General features: G+C 39.6%; 1 protein-coding gene across 5 annotated transcripts in view; it reads right to left on the bottom strand.

The window, feature by feature from the left end:
• Positions 1-2,022: 2,022 nt before the first annotated feature.
• The window catches only part of PHACTR3 (phosphatase and actin regulator 3), a 272,059-nt gene continuing 257,761 nt past the window's right edge, over positions 2,023-16,320 (bottom strand). For all 5 annotated transcript variants that reach the window (XM_004090051.2, XM_030825450.1, XM_003277518.2 and 2 more), the window contains exons 9-13: positions 12,919-12,974; positions 9,336-9,397; positions 8,243-8,383; positions 4,458-4,534; positions 2,023-2,615 (exon numbers count right to left, since the gene is read on the bottom strand). In XM_004090051.2, the coding sequence (XP_004090099.1) occupies positions 2,600-2,615; positions 4,458-4,534; positions 8,243-8,383; positions 9,336-9,397; positions 12,919-12,974 (352 nt within the window). In that variant the 3' untranslated portion in view covers positions 2,023-2,599. The remainder of the gene's footprint in view (positions 2,616-4,457; positions 4,535-8,242; positions 8,384-9,335; positions 9,398-12,918; positions 12,975-16,320) is intronic.

Here is a 16,320-nt window from a genome sequence, read left to right on the forward strand (position 1 = left end):
TTTGAGCTCCTTAAAAACAGAACTTATGATTTAAATATTCATGGTTGCTTTAATAATTTTTTCTGAAAATAGGGGTAAATGATTTGTAAATTTATTGCATAAAAACCTCATTATTGAATACTAGTAATGAAGAATTCTGATAATTCATATATACTGTTATTCAGTAGGACAAAGATTTTTTCTAAATCTGTAGGCTGTTAAGTATACTTACTCTTCAAATTATAAACATATGCAAATGCATGTACATATACATGTATGTTATCAGTGTAATATGACTTGTGAATTGCTTTTTAATTTTATTCCTCTAACTTGATAGTTGTGATGTGCAGGTGGAGAGTAAATATACTTGATTCAATTTTAGTTTATCTCTTAACCCTTATAATACCTGATAAGAACATGAAATATGTAAGTATAGTTTAGAGTAATAGTTTGTGCATAATAAAAACACAATGGTAGAAGTTAGATACTATTGCCACAAATTTTGGTTAAAGTGAAAATGTCTGCTGATTTTAGGATATCTTAGAACCTTTGAGTCTGAACCAGTCCAAACCCTCCTTTGGTTATCCTGCACTTTACCTTTTTAGTTTTATTATCCACTAGTTATGGGACTTGGGCAAAAAACTAAATATATGTCCCATCTAACCAGGTAATTTCTAACCATAGGATCTGCCTGGTTCTTTTGTTAAGCCGTACTGATCTTTTGTACTTTGGGGGCCAAGGTGGTTTCTAAACAGTAGCACCTTTTCCTTTTCTTTGTTTCATAGTAAATATATTAATATTTCTGTGTGAGGGAAATTGAAATCTTAGTTTTACATAATTTGGGCTCCCATTAATATTTTAAATTGAATATTAAATACAGAGAGCTTCTAATATGTTGCTTAAGAGGTAAAGTTTTGGCTACAAATAACGGGTTATGAATAACAGAAAATATATAATGTGTATATAAATATATATATATCAAATCCTTTAACTGACTTCTAATTAGAAAGGATTGAGACACATTTCACAAACAAAGAAATTGAGGCTCAGAGAAGTCAACTGATTCACGGAAGTTTACAGAGCAGCTAAGAGGTAGAGCTGGAATTTTTCTACCGTAACAATTTCTTATTAAAAAAACTATAATTCAATGAATAGTGTGTTTTGCTAGTCTCTAGGACTGATCATAAGTCACTTTGAACAAAGTGCTAACATAAAGACTTGGCAGTTTCTGTGGGTGTCTGACCCAGTAGCAGTCTTAAGTAGAAAAGGAAAAATAGTGGAAAGCAATGAGGTAGCATTATGTGGCAAGAAGTCATAGAGGACACTCAGTTGCTCCAGGTGCTACCTGGCAACCGTATCAGTAGCTAACATTTATTGGATTCCCAGAATGTCCTCAGCACTGTGCCAGCACTTTAGTTACTTTATTTAGATGCTACAGCAATGTCGTGTGAGAGAGATATGACCATACTATAGAGAAAACAAGTAACTTGTTGAATAGCACAGAGCTTGGATTTGTGCACAAGTTCTGCAAGCTCTGAAAGTCATGCTCCAAGTTACTGTGCTTCCTGCCTCACCAGTATACCAGGAGGGAAGGAGGAGGGAAGGCTTATCTCTGTAAGGACACTTATTTGAAAGCCAATTAAAAATATTTTTCAGGGAACATTTATTGTTAGTTTCCCCCTTTGTGCCAAGATTTTCACCTTTGTGCTGGGGTAAATTTCCTTTCTTTAACAGTGTTTGCAGAGGTGAGCTTAAAAATACTCTAAAGAGGCATACTTTTCATTTTGATAGAATTTTTCAACAAATTATTGCTTATTTCTTGGTTAAACGCACTCAATTTGATTTTCTAAGGCACAAGCCACATTTAAATATAAACAAAATTTACCAAACACATAAAAAGTTGGAATTCTCATTCATGTTGTTTGGAATTCTCATCCAAACGTGTTTGGATTCTGATGGTTCAAAAGTAAAAATTGACTTGTTTCACAGATCCCTGTTCTAAAGTACCACTCATCCCAATCACAAGAAAATGTAAAGCCTGGGTTAATTTCCTGCAATAAGTAGTCATTTAATTAAAGAACAAAATTAACAGGAATCAAAATGTTGCAGCTGTATTTTTTGTTAGACATTATATAAAAAAGGAAAAGTATAATACAGTAAATCATTTTGTATAACATGAACTTAAAGAGTTTTCAAATTAATTATGATCAGGATAAAAATGTCTTTTGAACATAATACTGAATGACACTGTCACATGTCCCTCATGTCAGAGGCCTAGGAGTGGTGAGCCTGCACATGCACGTTGCCCGTCCTCCATTACACTGCAGAACTGTAAAACAAGGTTGAAAGGCAAACAACAGTTTTCTTCTGATAGAGTTATGTTGGGTCTTAACTGACCCCAACAGTTCACACTCCTCAGACACTAAAGAAGGAAGGAAGTGTGTCCTCTGGTTACTCCTCTTGCAGGTAAGTGTGGTCAAGATTGCACCTGTGTGTGTGATCCTGCCCTTCTCACAAACACAGCAGGTAGTCTTGAGCTGAACTTCAGGAAAGTTCCCTGATGAATGTTCAGTGTTGGTATCAAAAAAATTAAACACAAATTCTTCTCAGAAGAAAATCTCTATGGCCTGTGGAATCTAGAGATTATAAAAAAGACAAAGAATTTAAGGTTATACATTTCTAGCAGTTAAAATAGCCAAAAACCTTATACAAATAAATTTGCTGCTATTAAAAAGCTTCTCAAAAGTCCCATATGTCAAACATAAGGATAGAGCTACTCTGGTTAAAATAGGGTAGAGTCTCAGAGGGCTCCCCACTCTCAGGCCCCTGTTATATTATATGCTGAATTCTTAAGACTACCTAGAACTTAGTTTTAAAACTGTGAGTTAAGCCCTTGAAGTACATAGAAAGGCCAGGGCTTTGCTAAATCAATAGAAATAATGAATTTTTTAATTATTGAAAATTATAGTAGAGTTATGACTTTTTGTCGAGTAATATGTTCATAGTAATTTTAAAACATTTAAAATCTCGTAACTAAAAATACTGTTCTCTTAAATTGATATGAATTGTTAAAATGTGGCATAAAGATCTTAAAATTATTTCCTTATGTTCAAGTATTAGAGTCATTATTTTAGAATGCTATCAACTTAGGACAATAAACCTCTTTACTAAACATTTAATAATGTATAATCGGAAAATGTACAAAATTGAGATTACAATATATAGAATATGTAGTCATTCTATTTAAGACAAAATGAACATTAAATGTAATTGTGCATGATCTACTGAACTGTTTTTCCTAAACGTTCATATGACCTATTCCTCCCCAAAAGTATGTTAGTCATGGGAGGGAACCTTAAAAAACAAACTATTTGCATAATTTTTCCTATTCATCCAACTTTCCCTTCCCCTTGATATATTCACCCTAAAACCATTGGTTAAGGTGGAATTCCATTGTACTTAGTTTCTGTTCTATAGCCACATTAATGTTTCTTACAGAGTAAATTTTTCAGGTAACAATTGCAGTGGCCACTTTCTAACAAACAGAAAACTAAAACTATTATTTTAGTTTAAGGCAGTATCTACATGCAGGATTTCCTTTCTCTTTGTATGTGGGCCTTGAGCATCTTCAGATAAAAGAGAAGACAAAGCAACTGATATAGTTGAAGGCTTGTTGCATCATAGTCATCTGCTTTAGAATCAGAGATGTTTGAGAACTTCACATAATTACTACTGGTCATGGCCATGGAAAAGAAGTGGGTGGAAATACTGAAAAAATATGCAGTTCAATAAGTAAAGAGAGTTAAATCTTTTCCCAACTTCGTCATCACCAAGAAGCCCAGTGTCATCCCTTGCATATGGTAGCATAGACAGAGAATGTATTCATCTTAATGGGAAAAGTCTTGATTATGGAAGAATCAGCCAATATATTCCCAATGGAACATAAACTCCATGAAGATGGGAGCCTCCTTTATCATACTCACTATTGCATTCTTGGCACTTACTCAAATATTTGCTGAGGAAACAAATACTCAGCTTTAGGAGAACACTGGCTGTGTTAAAGATGTGACTAATAATTTAAGATAGGAAAAAGTAAATGTGAAGGTGGGGAGTGACTAATTTCACAGCAATCTATAAGTATAAATAGGTGAGTTCTATAAATTGGAGGAATTCTGAATATTAGAGGGGAATTAAATACACAGAAAAATTACTTTCATTGCCTTGAGGCTTATTTTTGTTAAATATGCATTAACTACTTAAATAAACCAATATTGTTACCATACATATCACCTTTCACCAAGTCCTAAAGGAATTAATGGAAGCAGGCAGCATTCTTACTTGAGGTACATTCTGTTTGTTCAATACAGTTCTCTGGAAAAATGCTGAATTTGTATAGCTGGATACATGGTTTGTGGCAGGGGGCGGTGTGTGTTTCAAAAATAAGTAAGTACCATGAAATTCATAGAAAGAAATCTGACCTTGTCAAGTGCTTGCTTGATGCATGTACCTCCATTTCATTACTTTTGTACTCATTTAATTCTTTACGAATTGCTGCCTGAAATTTAAAAACAAGACATTGTTTTCCAGGATATTAAAAGATCAGGAAATTAGCATCATGTTTATAAGTTAACCATTCCTAATACTTGTTGACTCTATTATGTAATACACACAATTTTTTGGTTCATCATTAAAACTGCCATACTCATTATTATAGTCCTACCAAGCTAGTATGTAGCTAATATTCTGGAAGTCTTTGTAAAAAATTTTATTGATACATCAATCATATTTGTACATATATACAGGGTACATGTGATATTTTGTTATATGCATAGACTGCGTGATGATCAAGTATTTGGGATGTCCATCACCTCAACTATTTATCATTTCTATGTGTTGGAAACATTTTAAGTTCTCTCTTCTAGCTGTTTTGAAATATACACAACATAGTTGTTAACTGTAGTCACCCTACTCTGCTATAGAACATTAAAACTTATTCCTTCTATCTATCTAATTGTATGTTACTACCTGTTAACCAACCTGTCTTTCTCTCCCCAAACCCTGCCACCCTTCCCAGCCTTTGGAATCTATCATTCTAGTGTCTACCTCCATGATATCAACTTTTTTGATCCCACATGAGTGAGAACATGCGATATTTGTTTTTCTGTGCCTGGCTTATTTCATTTAACATAATAACATCCAGTTCCATACATGTTGTCAAAAATGACTAGATTTTCTTAAGGTGGAATATTCCATTTTGTATGTGTGTGTATACACACTGTATTCACATATACATATATACATGCACTACATTTTCTTTATCCATTCATCTGTTGATGGACACTTAGATGATTTTGTGTCTTGGATATTGTTAATAATGCTGCAGTGAACAGGGGAGTGCAGATATCTCTTCAGTGTACTGATTTGATTTCCTTTGGCTATATACCTAGAAGTGGCATTTCTGAATCATATAGTTTTTAAAAAATATTTTGAGGAGTCTCCATACTGTTTGTTTTCCATAATGGCTGCATTAATTTACATTCCCATCAACAGTATATAAAAGTTCACTTTTCTCCTAATCCTTTCCAGCATGTTTTTATTTTTTTAATAACGATTCTAACTGGAATAAGATGATATCTCATTGTGGTTTTGATTTGCATTTCCCTGTTGATTAATAATGTTGAGCATTTTTTCATATACCTGTTGGCGATTTGTATGCCATCTTTTGAGAAATGTCTATTCATGTCCTTTGTCTGCTTTCTTTTTTTTTTTTTTTTTTTGAGACGGAGTCTTGCTCTTTCACCCAGGCTGGAGTGCAGTGGCGCGATCTCGGCTCACTGCAAGCTCCGCCTCCCGGGTTCACGCCATTCTCCTGCCTCAGCCTCTCCGAGTAGCTGGGACTACAGGCGCCCGCCACCACGCCCGGCTAATTTTTTTGTATTTTTAGTAGAGACGGGGTTTCACCGTGGTCTCGATCTCCTGACCTCGTGATCCACCCGCCTCGGCCTCCCAAAGTGCTGGGATTACAAGCGTGAGCCACCGCGCCCGGCCTGTGTGTCTTTTATACCAATATTATGCTGGTAGTATAACCTTATAATATATTTTGAGGTTAGTGTGATGCCTCCAGCTTTGTTCTTTTTGCTAAGGATTACTTTGGCTATTCAGGTTCTTTTCGGGTTTCACATGAATTTTAGATGGCTTTTACTATTTTTGTGAAAAATGAAATTGGTATTTTGATAAGGATCACATTGAGTCTGTAGATTGCTTTGGGCAGTATAGTCATTTTAGCAGTATTAGTCCTTTCTATCCATGAGCATGAGATATCTTTCCATTTGTGTGTGGCCTCTTCAATTTCTTTCATCATTGTTTTGTAGTTTTCCTTGTAGAGGTCCTTCACCTTGGTTAAATTCATTTTCAGGTATTTTTGGTACCTATTTTAAATAAGATTGTTTAAATAAGATTGCCTTCTTGATTTCTTTCTCAGCTAGTCCATTATTAGTTTATAGAAATGCTACTAATTTTTGTATGATTTTGTGTCCTACAACTTTAGTGAATTTATCAGATCTAAGTTTTTTGGTGGAGTCTTTAGGTTTCTCTAGGTATAAGATTATATTGTCTGGAAAGAGGGTAACTTGACTTCCTCTTTTCCAGTTTGGATGCCCTTTCTTTCTGTTGCTCGATTGCTCTGGCTAGGACTAGTATTATGTAAGTCTTCCGTTCATTAATTTGCTGAACTGTAGTGGGAAGACAACCCTTCCCCCAACCCCATTCACTCCATACCTAAACAGACCAAGCACATGCTTAGGGCACTAATGAAACAGGAACACCAAGATAATGAGTAAACTTCAGCTTTTGGTGAACTTGGAATTTTATAATCAGAGATCTAGAAATAAGCCTTTCTAACTTCAGCATACATTAATATTTTGGCTTCCCCAGGCCCACTTGCATCATGTACTTCTTTCTCAGATAAACACTCGAGGGACCCGCTGAGACAGAAATCATCAAACATAGCCTCTGGGACAAGGAAAGTCTTTAAGAATTTTAGGGGTATATTATTCTCATACTCAAACACATCTGCAGACTACCAAAGATACTTCTCCTCATATCATTGTGATCCTCTGAGCACATCAATCACAAAGAACCAGGGAAGTTAGTCCAACGTTTTCGCATTTCTCCAAGTTCATGCAATATCTGCGTACATACACCTCATACTCGGCATATGAAGAATGACGAACAATTAGCAAATTCCTTGCCTGAAAGTATAATTTTTCTCTTCCTAAAGGCTTTAAAAGTCAAGTCTTCTGAAAGTTAATAGAAGCAAGAAGGTGACAAAACTCTATGGACACTCTTGGGCTTAAATCCTGCCAGTCAAGTGTTTGATCACAGACAAGAACTTACCCTCTCTGTGCTCAGCAAATGTCATGCAGAGACTCTGTGACCTACTACCTCCTTGTGTTCTTCCTGCCTAACTGTTCAGTTCAGGCTCCTTAGGAGGTTCTCAGAGATACCTCAAACTGCGCAAGTCCAGGGAGAGAATCTAGAACCTCTTCTATACTGTAGAGGCTTTTTTTGTTGTTGTTTTTGTTTTCTTTTAAATTTTATCATTATTATACTTTAAGTTTTAGGGTACATGTGCACAGTGTGCAGGTTTGTTACATATGTATACATGTGCCATGTTGGTGTGCTGCACCCATTAACTCGTCATTTAGCATTAGGTATATCTCCTGATGCTATGCCTCCTCCCACCCCACAACAGTCCCCGGAGTGTGATGTTCCCCTTCCTGTGTAGAGGCTTTCTTGAATGCCTCTTTGTCCCCACTGTAGCTCTTTTTGTTTAAACTTGTCAGTTGATCTCTTATGGCAGCCTTGCCCACCTTTGATTTATCCCTTATACCAAGGTTTCTCAATTTCCACAGTCTTGACATTTGGGACTAGATAATCCTTTGTTGTGGGGGCTGTTAGGTGCATTGTGAGATGCTTAGCAGCATCCCTGGCCTCTACCAGTAGATGCCAGTAGCATCCCGAGTTGTGACAATCAAAAATGTCTCTAGACATTGCCATATGTCCCTCGGGGCAAAACTGTTACCTAGCTGAGAACCACTTCTCAATCTGACCCTGAATTATCTTTGAGAAACCAGTATTTACTGCAGTATACCCTTAAATAGTTGAGGGCTCCCATTGTCTATGAATAAACTCCCTGGCATGACATATTTTGCCCTTATTATAACATCCAACACCACCCCCACCAGCACAGGCAGTTACGTACCTTATCTGCTGCTGACAGTCTCGTCCAGGGTTTGTCTGCCCTCCTGTCATAGTCCTGCGCTTTTGCTACTTCCACGTAATCACTGAATCGTATCAGAATTTTTCTGTCTCTTAATTCATCAACAGTGGGTCTCTGATTAAGCTAAAATTAAAGATCATCATAGTTAAGTATCACATGCCAAACTAGCTTTTTTGAAGTACTCTGAACAAACAGCACTTTTCTAAAAAATAAATAAAACTGAAACTGTGAAATATAACCCAAATACAAGCAATCTCTAATGTGAAGGGCTTAAATTATATACTGTACTCTTAAGTCACAATCCCCCTTCCTCCAACATATTTTATCAGAAGGAGTCACACCCCCAGTAGTACACAGCACCGGCTCAAGGAATGGTTAGTGAATTAACTTAGATTTTATGGCATCCCTGGCTTCAGATACAATTAGATAAGCTTTTTTAAAGTACTGATAAAGTTATTATATGTTCAGCTTAGGAAGGATATTCTGTTAATTTCAAGAGAATTATTATGGAGCAGCACAACGAAGAAGGGGAATCCAGAACACCTGAATTTAGAAATGGTCAGGGCTTTAAAAGTAGATTAAGGTTTACAGAGTTGCTACCTGTATTGGCCATAGTAAATGTTAACTGTTTGAGTCACAGATAACAAACCTTTGAGTCTAATAAAGCTTTCTGCAACTGAGGAACTTCTAGACATATTGGAGGTGAACAAAAGCGATGAGTGTAAAATGTGACTAAAACACTGATACCCAGGTATGCTTTTCCTAGACACTGTAAATTAAGAAAATGCCAATCAACTTCCGGCTTCCACCTGAACATAAGTAAAAAATATCATGTGCATTGTGCACCTCTCCAAGTGCTACTGTGCTAGGGAAGAACTTCGTCCATAGGGAACGTCAGAGGGAGTTAATTCATTGTTGCTGAGCAAATATCCTGATTTAACTGATGCCATGTTGTCCAGGAAAACATTATTCATGATCACAGAGTGATACCTAGCATTACCCATCCCACCTGCTACTGAAGCAGCTGTCCTCTAGACCACCTTTTATTATTCAGGCAGTAAAATGCTTATAGTACCTTTCTTGTCAATCTTTGCTTGATTTCTCTTCTTTCTTCTTGCTCTGTCTGATCATTCCTTTCTGTGAAAGATTAAAATAGGAAAAAAAAATAACAAAGAGAAACAGGTTGAAACGTTCTCCTCTTTAGCAGGGAAGTGTACCCAAGATACCCATATTTCTGGGAGCTGAAGGTAAGATATTAAGGAGACCTTTTTCCACATCACTCTTGGTGTTTTTTTTTTCCCACTTTGTCAGTCACTGCTCAGGAGATCAGGGTCTCATTACATAGAAATACTTGTACTAAGCAAAGCTTTGCTGTCATCCCAACCTGGTCTCTTCAGCCCTTCTGTGCATTAGAAACAACCACAGATACGGCTGCTGTTTGTTTAAGGAAGTAGACATCTCTGTGTCTGTCTTTCTTACTGATTTTCTTTCTCCCCAAATATCATTATATTTACATGTAGCACTTAGATGCCACATAAAAAAAGCTCTAGTAGACTAAGTAAATAAATGTATATGTAAATTTCAATATAAATAGCACTGCCACTAATTTTTTTTTTTCCTTAACAAGTGTACAGACTTTTTAACCAACATAAAACATGGAACACCTTCAGCTCCTGGGCAGCGTATGCTTGCCTGGAATTTATATGTTCAGACTATATTTCAAATCTTGACACATCTATGAACCTCGCTGACTCTCCATTGCTGAAGTGTGAACACTGTTACATGACAGTGCCTTTTAAAGAAGCCCAAGTCCCTCAGCAAAATTAGCTTTGCTTGGTAAGTTGTGACTATTAACATTCAAGCTGTGCTCGCACCTACACTTGGAAGCTAAAAATAGATCAAAGTGCTGAGATATCGTATAAAATGTAAGCTTCCCCCTGGGATACAAGATAATGGCTGTCCTATTTCTGGTGTTCTCCATTGCTAAATAAAGCCTTAGGTCCCTGACCTGAACATAGCTCCATTCCTAGGAAAGAGATTTCAACAATCAGCACTCCTAGAAACACTGCTAGGTTTTGGTAAGGGAAATCCTGCCACTTGCAGTTAACACAATTTCACATTATCTGCCTTTATTTAAAAGATGCATTTCAAGTATTTATACATTTGTGGGATTGGTTATATAAGAGTTTAATATATTGTGCTTTCCAGTAAATTTTTTTTAAGTGAGTCATCTTGGATTAGGGTGTTTTAGAAAAGGTAATGAAATCCTGTTTGTGCTTAATTCTTTATACAAGTGAGAAACCAGAAGAAACCATACTTTTAAGGTATCATCAGAAAGCTGATACAATTAGAGAAACATTGTGAAAATGTCCAGATAAGGCCAGCCATGAGGGATTTACATGACATAAAATTTTTCAGATTTCTTTAAAATAGGCCATGGGCAACTCCCAAGTGCAGCTTCCATGTGAAAAGATTGAAACAAAGTCAGCTCTTTTTTTTTTAAATGCTGAAAAATGCCATAATTACTATGAAGGTCACCAGCAGGGTCTGTGGAGAATTGATCTTTGAAAGTTCCTGTCAGTGCGTTCTTTATGCCAGGCACTCTGTTGGATACCTCCTCCAAGAAGTCCTTCCTCACAAATATGTTGCAATGATTAAATGAGGGAATATATACTAAGTACTGAATACAGTCCCTGGCACAGATTGGGCCTAATAAAGAATTACCATCACCATATAAAGGGGCCCCTGCTCTTCTGCTTTTCTATCCATGTTATAGTGTTACATGGGCAGAGTTTTGAGTGCTCCTCAGATATGGTTGCAATTAGTCATGAGTTCCCCCTTGAAGCAAATACAAAAGTGACATTCTAAGAATTGATTACAAGAAGAAAATACAATATAGTATGAGTGCTTGAAGTCCTGTGTATCAGGAGCCTATGAGTATGATGTTTCATACTAGGCTATGTGTAGTTACCCTAGTCTCATCTCCACAGAACAAAAGAAAAACCAAACACCCACCACAAACCTAGCAGTAAAATTCTCAGGTCCTCTCACTCAGGACACTAGAGAGGGCTTCCGAGCTAAGGACAAACCTACATTCACTGATGAAGGCACAGTGTTTATGGCGGGATTGCCATGGCCACTGCAGAGGAAACCCATTTTCCCTTTTGTGCACTGAAGGTAAGGGCAGTCAGTTCAGTTATGCACTTGCTGGCTCCCTATTCACCAAAGATAGTTCTATTTCTAAGGCTCTGATATTTATTTCCAAAGAATAACACAATTAGAAGCACTTGCTGATGGCAACACCTGGTTGCCCACAATAGCAAGGAAGAGGCTGCTACTGAAAGAAGACATGGTTCCTGGGTTAAAAGTCTGGGCTGTAGTACTCTCTTCCTGTTGCTGACAGCAGGCTACTTGGAATGTGGTGCTTCCTGTGTCTTGAACTTGCCTGGTTCAAGTCTGGACTGCTACTTTTAGTAGCATCTGCAACTTACAAGCTTTATAAATAAGTGACTTAATTTTTAAAAATTCAAATATTTGGCAACTGAAACAGCTTGACTTTTCTGTCTGCCTACTTAATTAAGCATGTTATCAATGAAAAGCTTTTCTTTAAATCCTCGGAGATGGTATAGTTAACATAGAACGGTAGTTACTATATCTTAAGTTTAAAAAGTAAAATGAAGAAGTCTTTATCTGAGGGTTATTTTCAACAATATAAAGGAGGGGATTGTTTTAGGCAGTTAATGAAGTCATTGAGGCAAAGAAAGGAGGGAGGAATCAATTCAAGTTCAGTACCCAGACCAACAAGGGGTATTTTCTGACAGAAAGTCTGCTTGGTACCATTATAACTTCATAAAAAGATGTTCACAAATAAGAAAACAAACTCAGAGAAAGTCTGCAGTATTCATCACATAAAGAGAAAAAAAGTCCTTTCAAAATCCAAGCCATTAGAAGACACTTTTCTGTAGAAAATGTCTTAAAAACTGAAAAAGACTAGATAAAGAACTATTGGAGAAACACTTTTTCAAGAGGTTTGGCCACCCCTAAGTCACTGACTTTATGGAATATTTAATGGAATATAGTGCCCTAGAGCATGGAGGTTACTCATGAATACCTACGCTCAGCATATGCTATAATTGTCCACCTAACAGGAAATGCAAGGGGGCGCAAGGCTGGGAGCGACACAGGGTCCTGGAACCTCAAAGTCCTGAGCCACAGGAAAGCTTCCTATGGCTTCACTGTTTCCCTGAGCTGACTGCTTTATTCCTCCCAAGTGTAACAGGCAAGGGGCGTGTCCTTCTCTAGTGTGTTCATGCGGTTCATGCTTTGTGATTTCTGTAGCCATGAAGAACCCCGACCCAAACTGCCAGGAAGACCTGCTTGAAACCTAACGCGCTTAGACATATGGGACTAACCCTGAAAATAAAAACATCTTTATGCTAAGAGGAGAGGAGTTTTTTTAAATTAAAAAAAAAAAAATGTTTCTAGGTATATCAGCTTTCCTTTGGGGCTTGCTTTCAGAATTCCTCAGCAGCTCAGGTTTACTGGGAGCATGGAGCATTCTGCTTGCAGAGAAGGGCTGGGTTATGGGAACTCAGGATTTGTGCAACAGCCTCACCACACGTGAAGGAAAACCTCTAGAGGAATCACCAGCTACTCACGTTTCAAGATATTTCTTCTCTCCAGCTCTTCCACGGCAGGTCTTTGGCTCAGCCGTCTGCGGAAAAACACTAAAATTACATTTTGCACCATAGTGGCTGTCTGCAAATTCCACCTGGGGTCTGCAAGAATGAGAGGTGGCTGGCACACCCCTATAGATCGCCTCCCAAAATTGGGAGGAGAGAAAGTGAACCTTTGGTTGTTGCCTCTTGCTGGCAAAATCAAGTCAGACTTCCAGGTGATAGTGAAAGCTCTCCCGTCACAGAGCTAATACTAGGGTAGTCCTTGCTCCAACTCCGCATGTGCAGGTCTTCATTTCTCTGATCTGTCGCCCAAACCTTGCCTGGTCTGGACTGTTCACCGGAGCAGTGTATTTAAGCAGCGAGGAGATCTGTTCAGGAAATTCTTTTTCCTGCCCATTGGCTTAGGGAGGGGTGGGTAGCACCACCTGTTTTCAGGCTTCTGGATCCAGAGATGCTGGGAGATCCACACTTCCCAGCACTGCCTCCCTTGTCAGCATAGGAGACACCAGCTGTGGGAGCACTGATCTCTCCTTCCGGCTTTCTGCCTGCTGAACTGCTGAGTAGAGCCGCCTGTGCCCAGCCCAGCCCAGCCCAGCACAGGGGGAGTGTCTACAGACATCTAAGGGGCCTCCCGCCTCTTGTCAGCACGCATGCAGCTCAGCTCGAGCGCTGAATAAAAACTGGGAATCTCTTCCAGCCAGCGCAGCTAACAGAGCTGAGCCCACCCACACGCGTTCCCCTCCCACCATCAGCCCAGACGGAGTGTGCGATGTGAAGACAAATTATTATTTCTTTTTCAAGTGGTCTCTCATTGAGGAAGTTGGAGGATGCGGCCAACAACAGTCACCACCAAAAAACATAAAGGGCTTGTCAGGAGAAGGAGGCATCTTTGTCCAAAATTAATGCCAAGCTCTGATTATTTTTGTGACTACAATAATATTGTCCTTGGGCCAGAGCCAGAAACCTTCCCACTTCCAGATCCTCTAACCACAGCAGGGAGACAACAGGGCCCAGGATTTGAATGCCCAGAATTTAGGGCCATAATATTTTGCCCCAGTGAGGATGTTGCCTCCATTTAAAAATTATTTATCTCCTATTTATAATCCTTGTCCCAGCAGAAAGCCTAGGGCGTTGCGGGGCTCAGCCGCTCCTCCCTCCCCACTAGAACACAACCCTTTGTGGTTCTGCTTCCCTGGGGGCTTTGTCTTCTGGCTCTGTGGGTGGTTGCTTCCACATCGTATCTCGATGTTCAGTGAGACTTGAACCTCCCCCCTGACAATTCCTGGCTGGAATCCTCCCCAGTCCCAAACAATGTGTGCAAAGCCTAGCTCACTAAGTGTTGCTCCTGCACTCTGGTCAAAACACCCCAAAGGCCATTCGTTCAAGCACTCAGGAAATGACTATCAAATATTTGCTATATGCCAGGCACTGTTCCAAGCCCCCAGAACACAGTGCTGAAATATGGGAAGCCTTTCCTGCCCTTGGGAAGCTCATAGTCTAGAACAAGCTTGTCTAACCCGTGGCCTGCAGGCTGCATGCAGCTCAGGACAGCTTTGAAGGAGGCCCAACACAAATTCATAAACTTTCTGAAAACAAATTATGAGGGTTTTTTTGCAATTATTTTTAGCTCATCAACATCATTAGTGTATTTTATGTGTGGCTTGAGACAATTTTTCTTCCAATGTGACCCAGGGAAGCTGAAAGATTGGGACAGCCCTGGTCTAGAGGTAAAGGCAGACAAATGAACAAAATCATCTCAGAGAGTGGTCAATGCCGTGGAGGAAATGGGGGATATGGTGGGTGAGTGGTTGGGCAGGGGCAGATACATTCAGAATCTGGCAGAGATACATTTTGCCGAGACCCAAATGAAGAGAAGAAACCAGTGTGGGAAGACCACAGCTCTCTCCACAGCGTCTCTTAACTGTTCACACACTGGGCTTAAACACTGAGGGAGTGAGGATGGGGGGTAATCAAGGCAGGCTTTATGGAAGAGGAAACTTCTGAGAGAGTTACACAGAATCCACTTGGTACAGCAGTGTCTGCAAGGGTCTTGGAGAAGGAATTAGGTAAAGGAAGAGAAATCATCAGGAAATTGGAGTTGTCTAGGGTCTCCCCTTAGAGCTGGGCACTCAGCGTTAGCTCGCTTCTCAATGTATCTGAGTCTCTGTAAACGGAATGGTAAGAGTACCCAACAGCCTCTGTGTCTGAATAATGGTGGGGCAGACCACCACAGGAAAAGCAGGAACAAGCCAGATCCTTGGCCCCAATACTGCCCACAGAAGGGCTCGGAAGCAGGAAGGAGATGGGGTGGAGGGGGAAGGCACACAGGCACTTTTAGAGCAATAGAAATGAAAAATCCCTGAAGCCCAGCAAGAGTGAGTGCACCATGAATCTTTCACCCATGAAAAGGTACACTTCCTTTGCACAGCTCCTCTGGCTAAGAGGGAGAGGCTGTGTGTAGGAATGGGATCCTGGGAAGTAAAACATGGAGTCCTAATAAGTAAGCAACAATGAGGAAGGGGGTCCTAGGTGGGGGAGAGGAATTGTTCTGAGAGCCAGCTAATCACAGACAACCCACTGGCATGACATCCTATTTCCAAATATCTTGTTCCACTTGAAGCCCCAGCAGCACGACCTTATCTGCACATAAGCCCCTCTGGCACAACCCTATAAAACTTCCCTCCAGCCCCTGCCCCTTTGCAGCAGCCTCTTCTCTGCTGTGCTGCCCATTGCACCCTTGCAATGGATCTTCATACTTTCTCTAATAAATTTGCCTTTCTTTATCTACAACTGCCTTGGTAAGCTCTTTCACTGTCCGTGATGCTGGCCCCAGCCACTTGTATTTTATGTGTGGCTCAAGACAATTCTTGAGCCAACTGCCCAGCCAGGAACACCCATAGGGACACCTGGGGAGTGAGGCTGTGCATTTCCTCCAATCTGAGAAGTACCCTGAATGTCCCTGGAGGCTGGTGTCCACTGGCATGGCCCCCGAACAAGGCTTCCCCCATCCTTTTTTGGAACCTCGTCTTTCTCATCTAAAATGAGAATTAGTACCAGACCCTCTTAATGAGAATTAAATGAGATAATGCACAAAAATGTTTGTGACAATGCATGCTTAGGATATAGTAATTTCTCAAGAAAACCCAACCTGTGACTTGCCAGCTGGTCGCGGACCGTGTTCCCAGAAAAGCATTTCATCCAACTGATACACCTCAGGAAAACGTGGACATCAAGCCAGCAAAAACTGTGCAACTGGTCCCAAGGTGCAGAGGCAGTCTGGTGGTCCAATCGCTCACTGCAGGGCTTCATCTAGCTGCCAAGCTTCTCACTGAATGTCACCAGGGCACCCCTGAATGGTCTAGAATATGCAGTCCTCTGGGT

This window comes from Nomascus leucogenys, chromosome 13 (genome assembly GCF_006542625.1).
Source record: "Nomascus leucogenys isolate Asia chromosome 13, Asia_NLE_v1, whole genome shotgun sequence".
NCBI lineage: Eukaryota > Metazoa > Chordata > Mammalia > Primates > Hylobatidae > Nomascus > Nomascus leucogenys.